At 43.3% G+C, this 23,343-nt stretch overlaps 1 protein-coding gene across 8 annotated transcripts in view; it reads left to right on the top strand.

Moving 5' to 3' along the window:
- The window catches only part of MTUS2 (microtubule associated scaffold protein 2), a 496,786-nt gene that overhangs the window by 373,613 nt on the left and 99,830 nt on the right, over positions 1 to 23,343 (top strand). For all 8 annotated transcript variants that reach the window (XR_007473089.1, XM_049701107.1, XM_049701108.1 and 5 more), the window contains one exon: positions 11,894 to 12,105. Coding sequence is in view for 7 of the 8 variants with exons in the window: in XM_049701107.1 (XP_049557064.1) it covers positions 11,894 to 12,105 (212 nt within the window). In the remaining variant the exon portion in view is untranslated. The remainder of the gene's footprint in view (positions 1 to 11,893; positions 12,106 to 23,343) is intronic.

Below are 23,343 nucleotides of genomic sequence, written 5' to 3'. Positions count from 1 at the left end.
AAGTGGAATCATACAGTATGTGCCCTTTTCTATCAGTTTCTTTCAGTTAGCATGTTTTCGAGGTTCATGCATGTCAAAACATGGATCAATATTTCATTCCTGATTTTGTCTAAATAATATTCCGTTACATGGATATATCATATTTTGTTTATCCACTCATCAGTTGATGGGCATTTGAGTTGTTTCCAACGCTTGGCTACTGTGGGTAATGCTGCTATGAAAATCCATGTCATTAATCTTTTCTTATGCAGTGTCTAATCTGCTCTTAATCCCATCCAGTGTATTTTTCATCTCAGACATTTGAGGTTTTAATCTCTAGAATTTTTATTTAGGTCTTTTTTTTTTGTCTTCTTTGTTTCTACTTGACATGTTCAGTTGTTCCTCCAGCTTCTTGATATATGGCATATAGTTATAATAACTGTTAATCACAGGTGTCATTTCTTGGCGGGCTTCAATTGATTGCATTTCCTCCCAATTATGCGTTGCACATTTGCATGCCTGAAAATGTTTTTAGCTGACAGACGTTGTGAATTTTTCCTTTTTGGGTACTGGATGTTTTTTAATCCTGTAAATATTCTTAAGCTTTGTTCTTGGGTGAAACTATGTGACTTGGAAAGAGTTTGAGCATCTTGGGTCTTTCTCGTCAGCCTTGTTACGTGGTCCCGACTAGCGATCAGTCTAAGGCTGATTTTAGCACAGCACCAGGGCGTGACCCTCCCGGGCGTTCAGATGCCCTGGGAATTGTGAGGTTTTCCACTCTACCAGTGGGAACAAGAACTAATCCTGGCCTCCTGTGAGCTCTTGGGAGTGTTCCCTCTAATCCTGCTTGGAATGCTTTCCCTGGCCTTGGACACTGTCCTCACAGGCTGCACTGATCAGACTTGTCCAGATACTCGAGGGGTCCCTCTGTGTGTCTCTGTCTGTCTCTGTCCTCTTGACTACTCTGACCTGTAACCTCTGACCTCTGAACTTCCCGAGCCCGCAGCTCCACCTTCCCGACTTGGGGAAGCCAGCAGGCTCCCCGTGGGTTTCCTGACTCTCTGTGCCATGGGCTGGAAGGCCACCCAGGCCATAGGGTCAGGTGATTGTAGGGATTGTGGGGGGCACCTCATTTGTTTTCTGACTCTGGGGATCACTGTGCTTTATTTCCTAATATTTAATGTCTTGAAATCCACTGACTTATATATTTTGGTCAAGTGTTTTGGATAGTTTCAGATGAGAAGGGAAATCCCATCCTTACTTCATCTTGGCCAGAAGTAGCTATAATTTTTAATATAAAAATTAAGCAATTGCTATAATACTATTAAACCATGATTTTTCACCCTCAAAGAAAGGAGGCAATCAGATTTACCTTCATAAATAGCACTTGTACTTCTGGTAAATAATAAGAAATTTCCTGAAGATGAGAATATTTTACATCAATTTTTGTCTAGAGCGTGGATTATAGTAACAGATTTTTCATAGTTGTCTTTGGAAACTCTGCTTGTAACATCCTTTTTTTTTCCCTCTCTTTTTCTATACATCAAAATAGAAAAGTCTGCTCTTTCGTTGGAGTGGGAAAGGTAAACCTCTTCTTTCTAGGGTACTTATTATACGGCCGGGCGCTGCCCAATTTAGTAATTCCTGCCCTCACCCGTGCTCGGAACTGGCCGGAAGGAAATTTCCTACCGTGATGCCGTCTGCCCTTCACCTCTCCCCACCACTAACCACGTGCAGGCAAACGAGTGCCAGTGCTAAGTAGAAGGGAGTGTGCCGCTGGGCAAATTTTTCTGAAATAAATTTAGATCCGTTTAAGAAAAAGCCTGTCCAGGACCACAAAGAATTTGGCCTGGGGTGCTCCCCGGGGTGTCATGCTGGTGCTAGCCTGCAAGAAACAGACCCCCTCTCTGTTAGGATGTGGACCAAACTCATGAAGTGCTTTTCCTTAAGCTGGAGGGCTGTCAAAGTTATGTCCTTTCATTCTTTTCTTTCTCGTTTACAAGTATTAAGATCATGGGCCTTCTCTGAGATTATAAATATGCAGGTCCCAGTGCTGCACAGTTTGCTTGTTATAATGTCAGTTAAGCTTCCAGCTTTAAAGTTAAACCAGGCTTTTCCCTCCATTAGAATCCTCTGGATAGTGACCAGATGACTGCAGATGAATTTTTCATGTTCTCTTTCCATTTTGAAGGGTCGTGTTCTTGCTGGCGCTCAGCCTTTGCACGCAAACTGTTTGCATTCACCTTTGTAACAATATAAGGTTACTAGCTCTTTCCTCTGGGTTGTCAGCTGTCACTGGGACCATCGTAGATTCTCTCTGCCCCTAATCAGAGTAATGCAACCAGTAGGATGTGATTGGGGCAAGACAGAGATAATGGGAGAATGTTCTAGATTTAGGGTATGCCCCCAAACCCGTGAGATCTGTCAGAGATGTTGCAGAGTGGATCAGCAGTGCGCTTGAGTGGTGAGAGCCCCGGTGAGCAGTCAATACTAGAAACCCAGACGCGTCTGGGCCCCTCCTGACGCTTGCTTACCGGCAAGGGCAGGACCTCATTCCTTTGCATATCCACTGGGCCGTGCGGGTGTCATTCACAGAGCAGGTGCTTGGTAAAAGTCGTCAGATATTTTGGTCCCCACAAAACACATGTCATGAAGTGCACATGTGAAATCGTCTGTCTGAAGGTCACCGCAAGACACCGGTCTAGGTATTTCTGTTCATATATTTCACATTGAACACTTGCATTGGGGATAAGCCTCATTAACAGTTGGGAAGTTTACAAGGGTCAGAGAGTAAAAAACTAGTACTTTTACTCTTTCATTTAATGACTCCCAAACCATCACTAAGCCCCATTTTGAAGGTCTGTGTTTGTTTTGTTTGTTTTTTGAATTTTATTTATTTTTTTACAAAATAGGTTCTTATTAGTTATCTATTTTATACATATTAGTGTGTATATGTCAATCCCAATCTTCCAATTCATCCCCTCAGCCCCCCCCCACTTCCTCCCTTGGTGTCCATACGTTTGTTCTCTACATCTGTGTCTCTATTTCTGCCTTGCAAACTGGTTCATCTGTGCCATTTTTCTAGATTCCAAATATATGTGTTAATATTCTGTGTTAATATATATATATGTGTTAATATTCGATATTTGTTTTTCTTTTTCTGACTTACTTCACTTTGTATGACAGTCTCTAGGTCCATCCACATCTCTACAAATGACCCAGTTTCATTCCTTTTTATGGCTGAGTAATATTCCATTGTATATATGTACCACATCTTCTTTATCCATTCGTCTGTCTATGGGCATTTAGGTTGCTTCCATGGCCTGGCTACTGTAAATAGTGCTGCAGTGAACATTGAAGTGCATGTGTGTTTTTGAATTATGGTTTTCTCTGGGTATATGCCCAGTGGTGGGATTGCTGGGTCGTATGGTAATTCTATTTTTAGTTTTTTAAGGAACCTCCATACTGTTCTCCATAGTGGCTGTATCAATTTACATTCCCACCAACAGTGCAAGAGGGTTCCCTTTTCTCCACACCTTCTCCAGCATTTGTTGTTTGTAGATTTTCTGATGATGTCCATTCTAACTGGTGTGAGGTGATACTTCATTGTAGTTTTGACTTGCATTTCTCTAATAATTAGTGATGTTGAGCAGCTTTTCATGTGCCTCTTGGCCATCTGTATGTCTTCTTTGGCAAAATGTCTATTTAGGTCTTCTGCCCATTTTTGGATTGGGTTGTTTGTTTTTTTTTGTTTGTTTGTTTTTTTAATATTGAGCTGCGTGAGCTGTTTATATATTTTGGAGATTGATCCTTTGTCCGTTGATTCGTTTGCAAATATTTTCTCCCATTCTGAGGGTTGTCTTTTCATCTTGTTTATAGTTTCCTTTGCTGTGCAAAAGCTTTTAAGTTTCATTAGATCCCATTTGTTTATTTTTGGGTTTTTTTCCATTACTCTAGGAGGTGGGTCAAAAAAGATCTTGCTGTGACTTATGTCAAACAGTGTTCTTCCTACGTTTTCCTCTAAGAGTTTTATAGTGTCTGGTGTTACATTTAGGTCTTTAATCCATTTTGAGTTTATTTTTGTGTTTGGTGTTAGGCAGTGTTCTAATTTCATTCTTTTACATGTAGCTGTCTAGTTTTCCCAGCACCACTTATTGAAGAGGCTGTCTTTTCTCTGTTGTATATCCTTGCCTCCTTTGTCATAGATTAGGTGACCATAGATTAGGCGTGGGTTTATCTCTGGGCTTTCTATCCTGTTCCATTGATCTATATTTCTGTTTTTGTGCTAGTACCATACTGTCTTGATTACTGTCGCCTTGTAGTATAGTCTGAAGTCAGGGAGTCTGATTCCTCCAGCTCTGTTTCTTTCCCTCAAGACTGCTTTGGCTATTCAGGGTCTTTTGTGTCTCCATACAAATTTTAAGATTTTTTGTTCTAGTTTTATAAAAAATGCCATTGGTAATTTGATAGGGATTGCATTGAATCTGTAGATTGCTTTGGGTAGTATAGTCATTTTCACAATGTTGATTCTTCCAATCCAAGAACATGGTATATCTTTTCATCTGTTTGTGTCATCTTTGATTCCTTTCATTAGTGTCTTATAGTTTTCTGAGTACAGGTCTTTTATCTCCTTAGGGAGGTTTATTCCTAGGTATGTTATTCTTTCTGTTGCAATGGTGAATGGGATTGTTTCCTTAATTTCTCTTTCTGATCTTTCGTTGTTAGTGTATAGGAATGCAAGAGATTTCTGTGCATTAATTTTGTATCCTGCAGCTTTACCAAATTCATTGATTAGCTCTAGTAGTTTTCTGCTGGCATCTTTAGGATTATCTATGTATAGTATCATGTCATCTGCAAACAGTGACAGTTTTACTTTTTCTTTTCCAATTTGTATTCCTTTTATTTCTCTAGTTCTAGAGAAGAACTTCCCAAACTAGAACTTCCAAAACTATGGCGAATAATAGTGGTGAGAGTGGACATCCTTGTCTTGTTCCTATCTTAGAGTGCTTTAATTTTTTCACCATTGAGAATGATGTTTGCTGTAGGTTTGTCATATATGGCCTTTATTATGTTGAGGTAGTTTCCCTCTATGTCCACTTTCTGGAGAGTTTTTATCATAAATGAGTGTTGAATTTTGTCAAGAGCTTTTTCTGCATCTATTGAGATGATCATATGGTTTTTATCCTTCAATTTGTTAATATGGTGTATCACATTCATTGATTTGCATATACTGAAGAATCTTTGCATCCCTGGGATAAATCCCACTTGATCATGGTGTATGATCCTTTTAATGTGTTGTTGGATTCTGTTTGCTAGTATTTTGTTGAGGATTTTTGCATCTATATTCATCAGTGATATTTGTGTGTAGCTTTATTTTTTTTTGTAGTATCTTTCTGGTTTTGAAATCAGGGTGATGGCGACTTCGTAGAATGAGATTGGGAGTTTTCCTTCCTCTGCAATTTTTTGGAAGAGTTTGAGAAGGGTGGGTGTTAGCTATTCTCTCAATGTTTGATAGAATTCACTTGTGAAGCCATCTGGCCCCTGGACTTTTGTTTTTTGGAAGATTTTAAATCACAGATTACTTGTGATTGCTTTGTTCATATTTTCTATTTCTTCCTGGTTCAGTCTTGGAAGGTTATACCTTTCTAAGAATTTGTCCATTTCTTCCAGGTTGTCCATTTTATTGCCATAGAGTTGCTTGTAGTAGTCTCTTATGAGGCTTTGTATTTCTGTGGTATCCATTGTAACTTCTCCTTTTTCATTTCTAATTTTATTGATTTGAGTTCTCTCCCTCTTTTTCTTGATGAGTTTGGCAAAAGGTTTATCAGTCTTCTCAAAGAACCAGCTTTTAGTTTTATTGATCTTTGCTATTGTTTTCTTTGTTTCTTTTTCATTTATTTCTGCTCTGATCTTTATGGTTTCTTTCCTTCTACTAACTTCGGGTTGTGTTTGCTCTTCTTTCTCTACTTCCTTTAGGTGTAAGGTTAGATTGTTTATTTGAGATTTTTCTTGTTTCTTGAGGTAGGATTGTATTGCTATAAACTTCCCTCTTAGAACTGCCTTTGCTGCATCCCATAAGTTTTGGATCATTGTGTTTTCATTGTCATTTGTCTCTAGGTAATTTTTGCTTTCCTCTTTGAATTCTTCAGTGGTCTCTTGGTTATTTAGTAACGTATTGTTTAACCTCCCCGTGTTTGTGGGTTTTTTTACGATTTTTTTCCCTGTAATTCATTTCTAATCTCATAGCGTTGTGGTCAGAAAAGATGCTTGATATGATTTCAGTTTTCTTAAATTTACCAAGGCTTGATTTGTGACCGAAGATGTGATCTATCCTGGAGAATGTTCCGTGTGCACTTGAGAAGAAAGTGTAATCATCTGTTTTCGGATGGAATGTCCTATAAATATCAACTAAATCTATCTGGTCTATTGGCTAGTGTTTCCTTATTAATTTTCTGTCTGGATGACCTGTCCATTGGTGTAAGTGAGGTGTTAAAGTCCCCCACTATTATTGTCTTTCTGTTGATTTCTTCTTTTATCACTGTTAGCATTTGCCTTATTTATTGAGGTGCTCCTATGTTGGGTGCATATATATTTATAATTGTTATATCTTCTTCTTGGATTGATCCCTTGATCATTATGTAGTGTCCTTCCTTGTCTCTTGTAACATTCTTTATTTTAAAGTTGATCTTATCTGATATGAGTATTGCTACTACAGGTTTCTTTTGATTTCCATTTGCATGGAATATCTTTTTCCATCCCCTCACTTTCAATCTGTATGTGTCCCTAGGTTTGAAGTCAGTCTCTTGTAGGCAGGGTCTTGTTTTTGTGTCCATTCAGCGAGCCTGTGTTTTCTGGTTGGAGCATTTAATCCATTCACATTTAAGGTGATTATCGATATGTATATTCCTATTATGATTTTCTTAATTGTTATGGGTTTGTTTTTGTAGGTCCTTTTCTTCTCTTGTGTTTCCCACTTAGAGAAGTTCCTTTAGCATTTGTTGTAGAGCTGGTTTGGTGGTGCTGAATTCTCTTAGCTTTTGCTTGTCTGTAAAGCTTTTGATTTCTCCATTGAACCTGAATGAGATCCTTGCCGGGTAGAGTAATCTTGGTTGTAGGTTCTTCCCTTTCAGCACTTTAAATATATCGTGCCCCTCCCTTCTGGCTTATAGAGTTTCTGCTGAGAAATCAGCTGTTTACCGGATGGGAGTTCCCTTGTATGTTATTTGTTGTTTTTCCCTTGTTGCTTTTAATAATTTTTCTTTGTCTTTAACTTTTGTCAGTTTGATTACTGTGTGTCTCGGTGTGTTTCTCCTTGGGTTTATCCTGCCTGGGACTCACTGTGCTTCCTGGACTTGGGTGGCTATTTCCTTTCCTATGTTAGGGAAGTTTTTGACTATAATCTCTTTAAATATTTTCTCCGGTCCTTTCTCTCTCTCTTCTCTTTCTGGGACCCCTATAATGCGAATGTTGGTGTGTTTAATGTTGTCCCAGAGGTCTCTTAGGCTGTCTTCATTTCTTTTCATTTTTTTTCCTTTATTCTATTCCGTGGCAGTGAATTCCATCCTTCTGTCTTCCAAGTCACTTATCCGTTCTTCTCCCTTAGTTATCCTGCTATTGATTCCTTCTAGTGTGTTTTTCATTTCAGTTATTGTATTGTTCATCTCTGTCTGTTTTTTCTTTAATTCTTCCAGGTGTTTGTTCTTTAATTCTTCTAGGTCTCTGTTAAACATTTCTTGCATCTTCTCAATCTTTGCCTCCGTTCTTTTTCCGAGCTCCTGGATCGTCTTCACTATCATTATTCTGAATTCTTTTTCTGGAAGGTTGCCTATCTCCACTTCATTTAGTTGTTTTTCTGAGGTTTTATCTTGTTCCTTCATCTGGTACACAGTCCTCTGCCTTTTCATTTTGTCTATCTTTCTGTGAATGTGGTTTTCGTTCCACAGGCTGCAGTATTGTAGTTCTTCTTGCTTCTGCTGTCTGCCCTCTGGTGGATGAAGCTATCTCAGTTTCCTAGTTTAACTGGATGGAAATCAGAATATTCTAGGCGACCAGAGTTTTGATTTTTTTTTGGAAAGAGACTAAACACACGTAACTTGACTCTACCTGGCTGCAGACAGAGGTCAGTGGCATGTCTGCCTGCCTTGAACCTTTGACCTCCCCAGAAGCAATATAAGTACCACAAAGAACAGGGAAGGAGGTAATAAAATCTTCCAGCGCATGGAAATGTCCTCAGGGGTTGTGGCACGGCCCTCATTTGAAGCCTGTATGGTGGCTTTTCCAGAGAAGTTTGGGTGTAAGAGGTCAGAAGTGGGTCACCGTCATCACAGTCATTCCAGTGCCGACCGTGTGCTCCATGAGCTGCCTGTGATCACTGGCTCACAACTTTTCTGTCCCGTGTTCCCATTTACCCTTTACTTCCTAAGCGGGTTTGTATTTAAACTTCATCATGTGCTGGCTTTTAAGAAAAGACAGCAGAAGGAAGCAAAATCCTTTTTAATTTTTAATGAACCAGGTGAAGCTGGCTGAGTGTCATTCATCTTCTTTCAACATAAGCTCTCTGTCCCCAGGACAGTGGGTGAGGCTGTGAGGCCATCCTTCCGTACCGTCCTGGGGATGGTCGGACATATGGGCGGACAGGAAAGTGAGTGACAGAACGATACTTCAGGGAATAACTGTAGACATATTTGACAAAATCCACAGCACAGGAAAAGAATGCTGTTTTTAGCGAGGATCAGAGCTATGCTGACGACAGTCAAATGATTATTAGTCACAGGCAAAGTTATATTTGATATATTGGGTTGGCCAAAAAATTCATTTGGGTTTTTCTATAACATCTTGCAGAAAAATCCAAATGAACTTTTTGGCCAACCCAATTTTTAAAAAGATGGCAGTTCCCTTTTCTTTTTTTTTTTTTACATCTTTATTGGAGTATAATTGCTTTACAGTGGTGTGTTAGTTTCTGCTTTACAACAAAGTGAATCAGCTATACACATACACACAACCCCGTATCTCCTCCCTCTTGCGTCTCCCTCCCACCCTCCCTATCCCACCCCTCCAGGCAGTCACAAAGCACCGAGCTGATCTCCCTGTGCTATGCGGCTGCTTCCCACTAGCTATCTACCTTACGTTTGGTATTGTATATATGTCCATGCCACTCTCTTGCTTTGTCACAGCTTACCCTTCCCCCTCCCCATATCCCTTTTCAACTAAAAGCGATAGAGAACTTCACATGCAACCTTGTTTCTCCACGTTTCCTTCCAGTAGTCTTAGCACTGAGGCCTGAGCGTTGGTCTGTGCTGTGAAGGGCAGCCAACCTGGAGTCCCACGCAAGGACTGGTTTCATCAGGCGGTGTGGTGTCACAGTACGGCTAAACATTGGCTTGATATGTTCATATCAAAAGCTGATGTTAACAGGGGAGCCAATGTCCTGGCTCAGAACATCCGTTTGGTGGCCCCAGGAGTAGAAACGTGGACTGAGTATACCGGTGTTCAGTAGAACCCTGGAATATTGAGTGTGTGAATAAAACCAGTTTAATAACAATGCCAGTATCAAAGTGAACACCAAGAATAGGATTTCACCAAATCCTTTCATATCGGCTGTTCACAATATAATTGCTAACCTAAAAATAATGATGATGATGGTAATAATAACAGAGGATAAATCTGACAGCCAGAAACACAGGGCAACGTGAACATTTACTAATATCCACAAGTTCAGAGGTAACTCTGTATGCTACAGATTGCAATTAGCTTTCATTGACTGAGCTGGAAGGATGTTTTATTATTTCTTTAGATTTCTAAAAGAAGTGTCTTCTGTTGTAATGGTGTCAGGCATCCGGTACCTCAACACATTGAAAACACTGGAGTGTTTGTAAAATCACTAGCCGCAGTGATAAAACGGCAGACGGTAACCCTGAGGAAAGTGTGCCTTGGGCCTTAGACTGTGCCTTAGAGTTTAATGCAGGCAGTGAAATTTCTCACACTTTGTCAGTAGTTATTTTTCTTTTGTTTTCAGTATTGAGAATGTTGGGATTAAGTATATATTAAGATTGATTTGCCTTCTGGAATGTTGTATACTCTTACGCCGCAAAGACAGTTTTAAAGAAGCAATAATTTCACCTATTCCATTAAGCCATACTAGTTGAAGATATGTCATATTCCAGTCTCTGATGATTTCCTCTTTTTTATAATTAATTAATTTTTGGCTGCGTTGGGTCCTCGTTGCTGCATGCGAGCTTTCTCTAGTTGCGGTGAGCAGGGCTACCCTTCGTTGCGGTGCGCGGGCTTCTCATTGCGGTGGCTTCTCTTGTTGCGGAGCACGGGCTCTAGGAGCACGGGTTTCAGTAGTTGTGGCACGCAGGCTTCAGTAGTTGTGGCTCATGGGCTCTAGAGCACAGGCCCAGTAGTTGTGGCTCACAGACTTAGTTGCTACGCAGCATGTGGGATCTTCCCAGACTAGGACTCAAACCCATGTCCCCTGCATTGGCAGGCGGACTCCTAACCACTGCGCCACCAGGGAAGCCCTCTGATGATTTCTTAAAAGGAGGAAGATTTGATTAAAATTAGCATGGTTACCATTAAATTAACAATCAGAAGTATTTAGATCAATTAACAATCTTTTCCCCTTAAAAGGTGAGGCCATTGTGTGTTCTCAGGCCCATGACTCTGCTGCAGCTCACGGTATCAGGTACCGAAGAGGCCACTGCTTTCCGATTTGTTCTATATGTTACGCCCTGATGTTTTGGAGGCAGAGCGGGGAGGCGAAAGAACGGTGGAAACATTAAAGTTTATTCATGATTGTGTGGTCAGTGTCCCTGTCATGTCCTCTAGGACGTGACCTGTTGGAGCCAAGGAAGGAATATTCTTGGGAACGTAAGTCCACTGGCCACCGCAGGGGCTCTCTGGGGGTGTCAGGTCTGTCTGAGCCTCATGCTAGAAGTACAGCCGATCCGAGGAAGACTCTTGCTTGCCCGAGGGTCTGGGACCGTGATGCAGTGCTTGTCTCTGAGCTCTTTCCTGGGCCTTTACGCCTTAATGCTTCAGCCTAATAATCTTCTTAAGGCCTCCCCAACCCCAGGCAGAGTTTCTGGTTCTTTCCTCTCTGCACCCTCCTCAACACACACCCCTAACATTTGCCCGGCAGGAGCCAGATCTCAGAGGCTTTGTGGGCCGTGTAAGGAACGAGCACTTTCTTCTTACTGCAGCGCAGCGTAAGGAGTGGAGGGAGGGGTCCACGCGGGCCGTGGGCTCTCTTCTGTTTATAGAGATCATTCTGGCTTCTGTGCAGTGAAAGATGAGAAAAAGCAGGGCTCCCGTTAGAAGGTGAGAGGTTATGGTGGCTGGGACTGGACCTTCAGCCGTGGAGGTGGTGTGAATGCTCACATGCAGGGCATGGGTGCTGTAGGAATTTAAAGCCAGAAATCCCTGCAGCAGAGGTCATCAGACACGTGACTTGAACCTGACATTAAAGAAAGGGTTGAAGGGAGGGGAGGGCGTGTAGGCGTTACTCCCCGATGCCCAGTGAAAGAGTTGCTAGGTGTTAACTCTGACTTCGACCTGGATTGACTGATTGATTTCCCATTAGACATTTTCAAAGAGGAATCCCCTTGAAGAAAACAAAAACAAAAACAAAAACACAACTGCTCCAGTCTCTCTAGGCAGACCCAGAAGAATGCAGGCAGCTAGAAGGAATTGGGCCGTTTTGTCTGGTACTCTTTTTTCCAGGCCTGAAACCTTGCACTTCAGACCACATCAACAGAGCCATATTTAAAGTCCCTGTTTTTCATTTGTAACACCTAAAATGACAAATGATGGGCAATTCCTTGTCAGCTACTTGATGGAATCCTTCGGTCATAAGGAGCGGTTGTCACATTCGGGCTGAATGTGACTCACAGGTGACTGTTTTTCTTTCTAGGATACCCCAAGCAGAGGCCCACGGCCCCCCGCAACGGGGCCTCCCCCAAGCCGGACCCGCAGGCCCGAGAGGCCGAGCGGCAGCTGGTGCAGCGGCTGAAGGAGCGGTACGAACAGCAGGCGCGGCAGCTGGGCCTCGTGCAGGGGGAGCTGAGGAAGGCCGTCCGGGGCTTTGAGGCACTCGCCGTGTCCACTCAGCTTTTCTTCAGGAAGGTGAGTCCACAGCTGGTGAATGTTGAAGGGCTTTCGGTTTGCGGGGAGGATGGCGGTGGTGACGGTTGTTGTGTGTGTGTGTTTCAGTTCGAGTTTGGGGTTAGAGACCAGTTTGATTTTCAGGTCATACAGCATCTCCGCCAGCACCGCGTAATGTTTTGGGTGCCCAGTTTAGACTTGAGCGTGGAAGACGTTAGTCTGGGAGGAAGGATCCATAACCTGGACTGCAGAAGGGAAAATGGTGTAAAAAAGAAGGGAAAGGGCATAAATGAACGCTTTGAAGGTGAGGTCTTGGAAGAGAATGGAGCACGTGAATGTTTGCATTTTAGACCTGAGACGGCCAGGGTCTGAACTGTCTACACCTTCAGTACAGAGGGAGCCAGGGCCACAGGGCGGTGCCACTTTGGCTGTTGAGGGGACCCGGAAGGTGCCGGGCTGGGGCCTCTCCTCGGGGCCACGCTCACAGTGCACGCGGGACAGCATGGGGTAGGGGCGTCCTCCCTGCCCCCCTTGGTTCTTCTGACAGTGCAGAGAGGCTTGGTTTCCTCAGCCTGAGTGTCCAGAGGCTCCTGGGCCATCCGGACTCCGAGTCTGTTACCAGCCATGGTGTAGTTTGGCTTTCCTGCCTCTGAATGTGAAAGGGCGGCGGTGGGAGTGCGGGTCTGTCTGACTTTGTGCGTTCGTGCTCCACCCTGAGGTGGCCAAGCCCTGTTTGGGGGAGAACTTGAACATTTACCTTTGAGGTTTAAACATTATCAATTAGCACATCAATAACCCGTAAGGCATTAGTTTCATGTATGGACCTTCCGGTATCTGTAAATGAAAGTAAAAATGCTATATAAATGCCCCCCAACTAAGAAAATGAACTAACTAAATTTCTAACTAATTTAAAGAAGAAAATCAGAAGAATATTAACCAGCACCATGTCCGCTGGTTTTCTTTATTATCTGTACCGTGAAGTGTGGAGGGCTCTCTGACCTTTGACGATAGCCTGCAGCCTCTCTTGCCCTACAGTGTGGAAGCCTGAGCTGACCTGTTCTGTTGTTTCCTTTCTTGCTTAAAGCTTTTGGCCCAAAGAGCTAATTACCAAGTTATTGTTGTGATGGAAGACAAGACAAACAGGTTTCAGTTTTACCAATAGTTTCTGCCTCTTCCCTGGTCAGTGTTAACACCAGCAGTAAATGGCCAATTTGAATTTTATGTCTTCCCTTCTGGTCTAGTACCACTGGGGTCAACCTTAAAGAGCTGCAGTTGCTGCGTTCTCACCCCTGTAAGAATTAAAGTTACAAACACATTTTTGAGGTGCCAAAGGGGCCAGACTTGCCATGGTAAATATTGAGCATTTTTCTTATTAGACAAAGAGTGACGTGTTTTCCGTTCTTCAGCTGGATGTGTATTTTCCACTGACTGTGAAGTCTTTAATAAAGAGAGGAAAACAGCGTTGTTCGTTGCAGTTCAGTGATAACATTTACTTTGTAACTCTGCCCGCTCTGGGATTGCACCTTCCATACATCATCCAGCTTCATGACAAATCCTTGATAAAGGTTTTGTGTGGATAGATATGCCAGCAGACATCGAATTAACACATTGGTAACATGCGCTGTGTTTTCAAGTTAGAACTTTTGGACCCCATTTATGGCGTCATGGCAGAGAAGAGAGTTCCTGTGTTGAATAAGGGCCGGTTCCCTGTAGTGATGCATTTCTAGGCCCCAGGAAAATTCCTTTTGGCCCATGGACCACGAGTTTTATTTCACTGCAGCATACACATGGCTCTTCAAGCAGAGACCCAAGGGCAGGTGATTTGTAGCCATCTCCATGAGACCCCCCTACTGGCTGGAGCCGCACTCGGCATGACATTTCAGCAAGATGGATGGTGGGCACGAATTTCATTTTCTTTGCAGTAAGTCACAGCCAGCAGCTCCAGACAGGCCTCCCCAATGGCCATGGCATTTCACTTCCCACACGGTGTGCTCTTTTTTCCGTCCTTCTGATCTTAACTCTTTCTCCAGAGACACCTCAGAAGAAAAAATGGACATTTTTAAAGTCTGCAGTTGAACATAAGTGGCTTCCACTCAGGCTGGCATGTGTTCTACATGGTTTAAGATGATTGATTTGAGAGTTCTCCAGGAATACCAGACTAGACCAGGGGGTGTGACCAGAGTGGAGCACGCGGGGAAGTGGAGGCCAGGCAACCTGGGAATTCTGATGATGGGGCCCCTACTACAAGGGCTCAGGATCCTGAGATGCTCTCATGACCCGTGTCCCTCTTGGGGGAAGCCAATGCATTATTATTATTATTGTTATATATGGGGCAGTGGTCACAGCCCAGCATGGCAGCTGTGCAGGGCGTGGCCTCCATAGCCAGCCTGAAAAAGCAGTATCTCTTTGCTCTTCTGCTTAGAAGACCCTGCTGGAACTCTACACCTGTATCTTTTCTACGCTGTAGCATATTCGTCTACAAAGCAGGCGTAGTGGAGAGAGGGGGCCGTGCCAGCAAGGAGCCGGTCCCACCTCCACCTCCATCTTGCACGAGACCTTGAGCGAGTTGCGGCCCCTCTTTGAGCCGTGACAGCATCACCAACGGGAGTACATCCTTGCTCCCCTCGGCTTCCCGCTGCAGAATCACCTCTGATGAGAGTCATCTTTGACTCTCAGTTTCCTCAATTTCAAGTAGGTTTGATAATAACTCTTTACAAGGTTATTGTGAGAATGGAGTGAATTAATGGGCAAAGGTGCTTTGAACAAATATTCAGTAAAACATTCTTTTTGAGGACAAGGAAAATGTGACAAATGTTTTACTCTCCAGCGGGTTGAATAAGACATATGTGAGGAATGTAAAGCTGAAACACAGACCACATCCCTCTTATTTCATTTTATGTATATAAAGGATTTGGCTTGGGGTGAACTTTAAGAATAGAATTAATCTTCTAGTCCAGCTGTTCAGCTGCTGCTGCTGTATATTTTTTCCAGAATGTGCTGATGCTATTAAGTATGGAGGTCACTGGAAAAAGGAATTCGGAGCCTGGATAGGGATCTTTCATTTCTGCCCCATGTTTCACAGCTCCTGGCAGGGCGGCTGTGAAAGCTGTCAGCTGTGGTACAGCCTGAGCCCAGCGTCCAGGGATGCTAAGATGCCACATTTAGTTGCCAACATGTACCTCACGCTTGTGCTCGTTCCAGGCAGCTCTGTTCCCCCTAACAAGGCACGGTCCTCACCACAGGCCAGACAGCTGTGCTGAAATCCGTGGTCCCAGACCTCTGGGGGGACTGTACTAATAAGTGTGATTCTCAGGGACTCTCACTTCTCAGGGTCAAGTTAAAAGACTTTTACCTTTTGCTGCCTGGTTCCCGGGAACGCTACTCTTTGGCAGCCCCTGGCGGCTAATCCAGGAGGTGGTCCTGCCTCGCCCTGTGGCATCAGGTTTTACACAGGTTACATCTGAGGGTGTATTTATTTTCGTTTTAGTTTTAATCAGATTTATTATATTTATTCTATATTTTTGCATATTGGTTTGTGTCATTTTTATCATTAACTTTATGAATGTGATAGACGATGGTTTTTAACTATTTCTTATTTATTATTAAATAGTTTAGGCCTACAAGGCATGAAAATTTATGTCAAGCATTTGTGTACTTTCTAAGCTTAATCAAAATTAATGATGCATCAGCCTCCTTCTCCCTAAAGTGTATATATATGAATGTATATTTTTTTCTTTTACTCTTTGACGTTTTATCACAAAAATATATTGAATAATTGTGGAGAAGTGTGGAAAGAATAACACCCAAATACTCATCATTTAGGTTTAATACTTAATGACATGTTTCCGTATTCACTTTATCTATGTTTTTTAAAATATTTACTTATTTCTTTATTTGGTCGTGCTGGGTCTTAGTTGTGGCAGGCAGGCTCCTTAGTTGTGTCTTGCCAGCTCTTTAGTTGCAGCTTTAGTCCCATTTTATCTATGTTTTTGTTGTTAGTTAGGGATACATATTTTTAAATATAGTTCATATACTTAACTTTTCATCTTTAATTCACTTATGTTAGGAGATTTTTATCAACCCTGCCCCGACCATATGAAAGGTTCTGTGGAGGGTTCAAAAAAGTAGAAGGCAAAGCACCTTAATAACAATATCGCTCCTGTTTATTGACCATCTCCTATGTCCTAGACACTTTACATATAGTATTTTAACCCACCCTGGTGTGGACACTATTCTCATGTGACAGTCGAGGAGACCGAGGCTCAGGGAGGTTATGTAGCCTTCCAGAGACAACAGAATTGGAAAGCAATGGAGCCACGATACAAATGCAGGTCAGCCCGTATCCACCCCATATTTTTCGCACAATATTGTGGTCGTTTCTCTCTCTCTCCACCCAGCCTTCAAGGTTTTGATGTAGTTAAGGGGGAAGAACAAAATGTGAAACAATAATCTAAAAGTTAAACACATGTAGAGGATGCTTAGAGAAAATGATCTAAGGTAATAGTCAACCTGAAGCCACAAACAAAAATGGTGTATGTTCTGGTAGAAGCCCAGCACTGTGAGTGGGAAGGGACGCCCTGGGAAGGAGACTGGCAGGGGCCGGGACAGAGAGCTGGGAGGGATTATTGTGAGTAAAGAGGAGGGGGGAGCGTGTGTACGGGCAGAGGACAGTCCAACCTGGTTGTCTGCAGAGTGGTGGCCCCTCCCTATCTTGAAGCCCAGGGTAGATTAGTTAATGATTTGCGGATGGAAATCCAGGGACTCGGAACTGTTTTTGGAAGTGCAAAGGTTCCTCTGTAACAGACGGCGGCTCCTCTTGGTCAAGGTGGCCCAGATTCACCTTCCGGGCTCCATAGCTGGCTGCTTCCATCCGAGCAGGCTGTGTAGAATCCTTTTGGAAAATAAATGCATGCTTGCTTGCTTTTGCCATTTGATACATTCGCATGGATCATCGGATGAAAGTCTGCCCTAGGGCCCCAAAACAGCAGAGAAGCTGTTGTATCCGGCTGCCGAGGGAGTTTATGTGTCAGGACACTTTCCCACCGACGGGAGCTTCAGGGCAATGATTACATCTGATCAAAACTGAAAACCGAGGGGCTTCCCTGGTGGCGCAGTGGTTAAGAATCCACCTGCCAATGCAGGGGACAAAGGTTCGAGCCCTGGTCCGAGAAGATCCCACGTGCCGCGGAGCAACTAAGCCCGTGCACCACAACTACTGATCCTGCGCTCTAGAGCCTGCGAGCCACAACCGTTGAAGCCCGCGCGCCTAGAGCCTGTGCTCCGCAACAAGAGAGGCCACAGCAATGAGACACCTGCGCACAACGAAGAGTAGCCCCCGCTCACCGCAACTAGAGAAAGCCTGCACACGGTAACGAAGACCCAATGCAACCAAAAAAAGAAAAAAAAAAAACCTGAAAACCGTACGCTCTCTGTTGCTCCCTAAATCCTAAAAATGTCCATTTAAATATAGTATTTTGTGCTTCTCCCCCTTATAAACAGTGCCCTGTGATTATCTTTTCTTCCTTAATTTTACCTTGAATAACTAAAGCCTTAGAGAAAAAGTGAGCACCTAGGTTGGCATTTCTGACAGTTCAGTATATGACCTGATGGGAATGTTGATGAAATAGTAAATTGGCTATTCCAGCGATTGTTGTTCTAAAAGAACTTTTGTGTCCCAAAGGTCATTGTGACCACATTCCTTTGCTGGGAGAACCATGAGTGTTAGCTTTTACCCTTAGGACTTGAGCTTAAGGAAATGCTTAGCGTAACCCCCAGATATCAAAATATTCCCAATATCAAGGGATAGAACACCCCCTCCCCGCCCCAGCTATGCCAAGCAGCTCTTTGAAGTAATAAGAATCCCTGGCCTGGGGTGTCAGTTATGGAAGCCATCCCACATTCCAGGAGCATCCTCCCTATCTCCCGTCCTGTCAGGAATTTCAGGTGGGATGAGCTTATTTTTTTATAGTTACTTGTGGCTGTGAATTTCTGCTTCTCTTAAATTAGCTCAGCTGATGGGTTCTGGCCATCCCACAGGCAGCATCCCTGCCTGCCTGGAGTGGCTCCCCTTTGTTGGTTTCCAAGATTCTTTGTGCTTTGTGATGCTGCGAGCTCCATTAGGGAGTTAAACATGGGTTTAGATGTCAGGGGAGGAAAAAGGAAGCTGTAGAAAGGAAGCTGTAGACTTGGGAGACATTTGTATAGAAGTGACATTATAGAGGGAGGAAATTGACAAGAGCATGTGTACAGAAGAGGAAGGCAGACACAGGACAGCCCATCAGCCCAAGGAGGAGCTGGAAAGAAAGGAAACGCAGGAGATGGTGAGAAAGGCTGTTGAAAACAGGGGAAGTCCCACCTCAAAGAAGCCAAACGAGGGAGGAGTTTCTGTAGGTTGGAGTGATTTGTAATACCAGGTACCAGACAGTGGATGAAAATGACACAGAATGAGGATATATCCCAGAGTTTGGCACGCTCACAGGAGTATCTGTGAACAGGTCAGGACGACCAGATTCTCCTGGTTCCTTGACAACCAAATGGTTTAGCAAGTTTGGCCTCTGTCAGCCCGCGGTGAACGTTTCCCTGTGAGAAGTGGCAATGGTGACATCTACAGGGCATTGGCTGGAAATGAAATCTGTGCCCCCAGAAGAGTGCTTGCCAAATATTCCCTTAAATTCCAGGGCGTTTTACAAAAAGCAGGTGCCACTCTCCGCCCCTTGTTCACTAAAGTGCGAACTGCAGACCTGCCTGTTCCACAGACGTAATTGAAATTAGGTTTGATACTAAAATCACACAACTGCTTTCATTTTTCATTTTATTCCTGACAATCAAAGTACTAAGCAAGAATAAGATTGATGTCACACACTGCAAGCAGCTTCCCTAAGAGATAATTCATAAAAGCAATTATATATTGCACAAACCTGAGAGTCAAACAATCTATATCTGTAATTCAGTCCCTGGAGAGCGTGAAGGCCCGTGACATCTGCTTTACCAGGAACAGAGGAAGAAACATTTAAAATTCAAATGTACTGAGCCTCTATGACATGACAGTACTCTCTTGAAAACAGAGACAACATGCGAACTGTGCTGACAAAATAAATAGGAAGTGATATCATTTCTCAAACTTTTCTGCAACAGTATTTCCCCATTATTTTTTCAGTTTGAAAGAAATGCAGGGCCATAATTTTATATCTATTTTACAGGCAGAAAGGAGGCCGAAGAAGAGGGGGAAAAAGAAACGAAGAATAAATGCAATGATTAGAAAAGTTACAAAGATATTAATCCAACTAGAATAATAATCACATTAAATGTGAGTGGTCTAAACATACCAATTAAAAGACAGAGATAGAAAGGATTTTTTTTAACCCAACTGTATACTGTCCACAAGGAACCCGATTTAAATATAAAGACTCTCCTGTGTACCTGAAACTAGCCCAATACTGTAAATCAACTATACTCCAATTAAAAGAAAAAGAAAAAGAAATAAAAATAAAGATACTCACAAAAGTAAAGGGATGGAGAAAGATATACCATGCTAACTCTAATCCAAAGAAAGTTGGAATAGCAATATTAATTTCAGACAAAGCAGAGTTTGGAACAAAGTGGATCATCAGAGATAAAGAGGACACTGCATTATGTATAAAGGGGTCAGTTCTCCAAAAGACATAAAAGCATGGGGCTTCCCTGGTGGCGCAGTGGTTGAGAGTCTGCCTGCCGATGCAGGGGACACAGGTTCGTGCCCTGGTCTGGGAAGATCCCACATGCCGCGGAGCATCTAGGCCCATGAGCCATGGCTGCTGAGCCCGCGCGTCCGGAGCCTGTGCTCCGCAATGGGAGAGGCCACAACAGTGAGAGGCCCGCGTACCGCAAAAAATAATAATAATAATAAAATAAATAAATAAATAAATAAATAATTAGAATCATACAAAATATGTTGTCTGACCTTGATGAAATTAGACAAAAATCAGTAGGAGAAAGATAACAGGAAAATCTTTAAACATTTGGAAATTAAATAACATACTACCAAATAACCCGTGTATCAGAAAGAAGTTTCAAGGGAAATTAGAAAATACTTTAAACTGAAGGAAAATAAAATTACAACATTTAGAACTTTGTGGAACATGGCTAACATAGTGCCTAGGATGGTATTTATAGTATTAGAAACTCAGGAAAGACAAAAAGTCTGAATCAGTGATCTAAGCTTCTACCTCAAGACACTAGAGAAAGAATTACGCTTGTAGCATGTATCATAGGGTACAGTATAGCACAAAAATAACCTCAGAGCAAGCAAAAGAAAGGAAATAATAAAGATAGGAGGAAAAACCAATGAAATTGAAAACAGAAGAATAATAGAATCAATGAAACTGAAAGCTGGTTCTTTGAGACAGTCAGTAAAATCGATAAACCTATTGTAAGTCTGACAAACAAAAAGACAAACTTACCAGCATCAGGAATGAAAGAGGGGAAATCTCCACAGACCCCACAGGTGTTAAAAAGGAATGAACTATTGATACACGTAAGACCTCGCGTGATTCTCAAAGGCATTATGCTGAGTTGAAGAAGCTACACTCGAGAATTTGCATATACTCTCTGATTCTATGTATATGATATTTTCCAAAAGGCAAAACCATAGTGATGGAGAACAGATTGGTAGTTGCCAGGGTTCAGGGATGTGGGGTGTGCAAAGGTAGATTTTTGGAGTAGTGTAGCTGTTCTATATTCTGATTGTGGTGGTAGTTACATAAATCTATACATGTTTTTAAATTCATAGAACCGTACACATAAAAGTCTCCCCCACACACAACACAGTCAATGATACTATTTTTTAATTTTTTAAGTAAATTTTTTTGAAAAGAAAAAGTCACAGTCCATATGGTCATTTACTTATTATCCTTTGGGTCTTATTCTTTTGAAGCTTATAGGAAAGGCAAATAGATTTAGTGTTTGGTGAAACAGATTCTCACTTCTTCACGGCAACAAGTTACATCTGTAGCAGGACAGTGTGTAAAGTGTCAGTTTGTGGTGAGTCATCTTCAAAGCATCCGTCGATGTGCTCTGGCCCAGCCTCTAACTTGGTTGGCCTCTGACAGGGTAACCACTCGAAACAGTACAGCCTCGTAGTTCAACAAGGACTCAGATTCTCAGCTTCACCCTGAAAAGCCTGAGAGCCAGAAGATTTGAAGAGGGCCGTTAATCTGGGCAGGTGTTAATCTCCAGCCTCCCACTCTTCCTCAATTAGAGGGAAATTATCCAAGCTGGGAAGGGGGAAGAGTGTTCCAGAAGAATCTCAAGATGCAATCTTAGTCTGTATGCACCTGCCTCAGGATAAGTCCAAGAGGAGAGACTAAAACCCAGTGGAACCCCCATAATTTGGGGGATCCCAGGGTGATGGGGAGCTTTGCCTTGTTCGTCTCACTTGGACTCCTGGTGGTGACAGACCTCCCTGACCTCCCTCGAGCTGCAGTGGATTGAGGGTGACAGAGCAGAGGCGGGTGGAGAGCGGGGAGGGCAGAATAAGACTCCCGAGAGCTTCAAAGGATGGAGAACACCACCAACATGAGGTGGAACAGGGGATGGGCGTGGACATGACAACGAGAGGCCACAGTGAGGACGTTGTGAGGACAGAGCCAGGGATCACAGCCCTTAAGGCATGGTTATACACAGCAGTGGGTGTGATGTGAAAGACGACACTCAGAATCCTTCCAGATGAGTCACAGCTCAAAGGCTGCCAGCTCAGGAGCATGATGGAAGGAGAAACAGAGGCCACCCGCCCCTGCCCACGCCAGGACCCACTTGGAATCAAGCCAGGGTGGCATAGGAGAGAAGAAAACCCAGGAGAGGGGGGTTTCGAACTGGAAAGTGGCTGATTTCTGTCAATCTAAATTGAGAAATTATGCGATTTAACTTTCGCCTAAAACCAACTAGACTACCTTTCCCCAAACTGAGGAAAATCAGAGGCTTGAGGTAGAGATTACGGGCAGTCAGAGAAAAAGAAAACTATACCTGGGAGTACTTGAATTTTTGAAGTTCATATATATAACATACCTTTAAAGAATTGTTATAACTGAAAATAGGGAGGAATGGTGGAAGTCGTGTGTTTTGACCTGGTAATATGTTCTAGCCGCCAGATGAGGCCCCCCAGGGCTATAACAACCACCCAGAGACTATACATGAGACAGTCTCTTTTTTCAGATGGAACACTGGAGCTCAGAGAGGCTAAGTCGCAAAGGCTGCATAGCACAGCCAGGATTTGAAGGCATCTGACTCTCAACCTGTCCTGTTTCCCTGGTGTTTCACAAGCCTCTCACAACAGGAAGAAACACAAGGGTAACCAGCCGTTCAGATCCCAGGGTACCCCTGTCCCATAGCCGGGGACATAGAGAGGCTTAGGGGACACAGTCGTGCTGGCATCGGAGTGGCCATCATCAGTCCTGACATTGGGCAGCTGTGAATCTCAGCTGACCGCGGAGAACAGTCTCAGACCGTGAACTCACCCGTAGTCCGTGAGTTTGTATTGTTATTTCAAGTAACACATATTAGCGCTTGCTTTAAAGATAACAGGGTTTAAAGTGGGGAGTTCCCAGGAGACAGGGAACTCATTTCTCCGTGGGGTGGATTTGGTCTAGGCAGTGAGCTGTCCCGTGTTGGTAGTCTCAGTCATTAACCTCTGTTTGCAATAGGTAAGTTGTTCTGCTAGAAGAAGGAATGCACCCGAGATGGATGGACAGAGTACGCTTCTCAGCAAAGCAGAAGCAGGTCAGCTTAGGCTGCCCCAGAGCAAGTGCCTGCCCAGGCACAGCCGTGGCCGCCTGCTTCTGCTTTCCCTTCCAGGAAGATCTACACCGATTTTAGGAGGATTGGGCCTAGCCAGGGAAGAAAGAGGTAGAACAACCCAAATGAGAATCTGTGGCTGGCTAGAATCCTTCCTGCCCCTGGGAGTCTATAGCCGGGGGACCAAAGGGGCAGATTTCTGGGCTTCTGCCCAGATACAGGTGGTCCCGGAGTTGAGGAAGAGAGGGGAAGCTCTGGGGCATATAAAGTAGGCTAGCCAGAGCGAGGAGAAAGTTTGCATCTGTAGCAAGCAAAGAAGGGCTAAAATTCCCTACACGACGAAGCAAAAGGGTTTGATGCTATATAATCAGAAGCTGTAGCGCTTATGGCATTTAGCATAGTTACAGTGTAGAGAGTAACCTGCTAGCGTAGGGGAATTACGTAGAGGTACTGGAAGTAAGACTGCTTATCCCTCCTTGTTACTAGCTAACA

This window comes from Orcinus orca, chromosome 18 (assembly GCF_937001465.1).
Source record: "Orcinus orca chromosome 18, mOrcOrc1.1, whole genome shotgun sequence".
Classification (NCBI taxonomy): domain Eukaryota; kingdom Metazoa; phylum Chordata; class Mammalia; order Artiodactyla; family Delphinidae; genus Orcinus; species Orcinus orca.
Note: the sequence above shows the minus strand (reverse complement) of the source record. Positions and strands in the feature narration are given on the sequence as shown.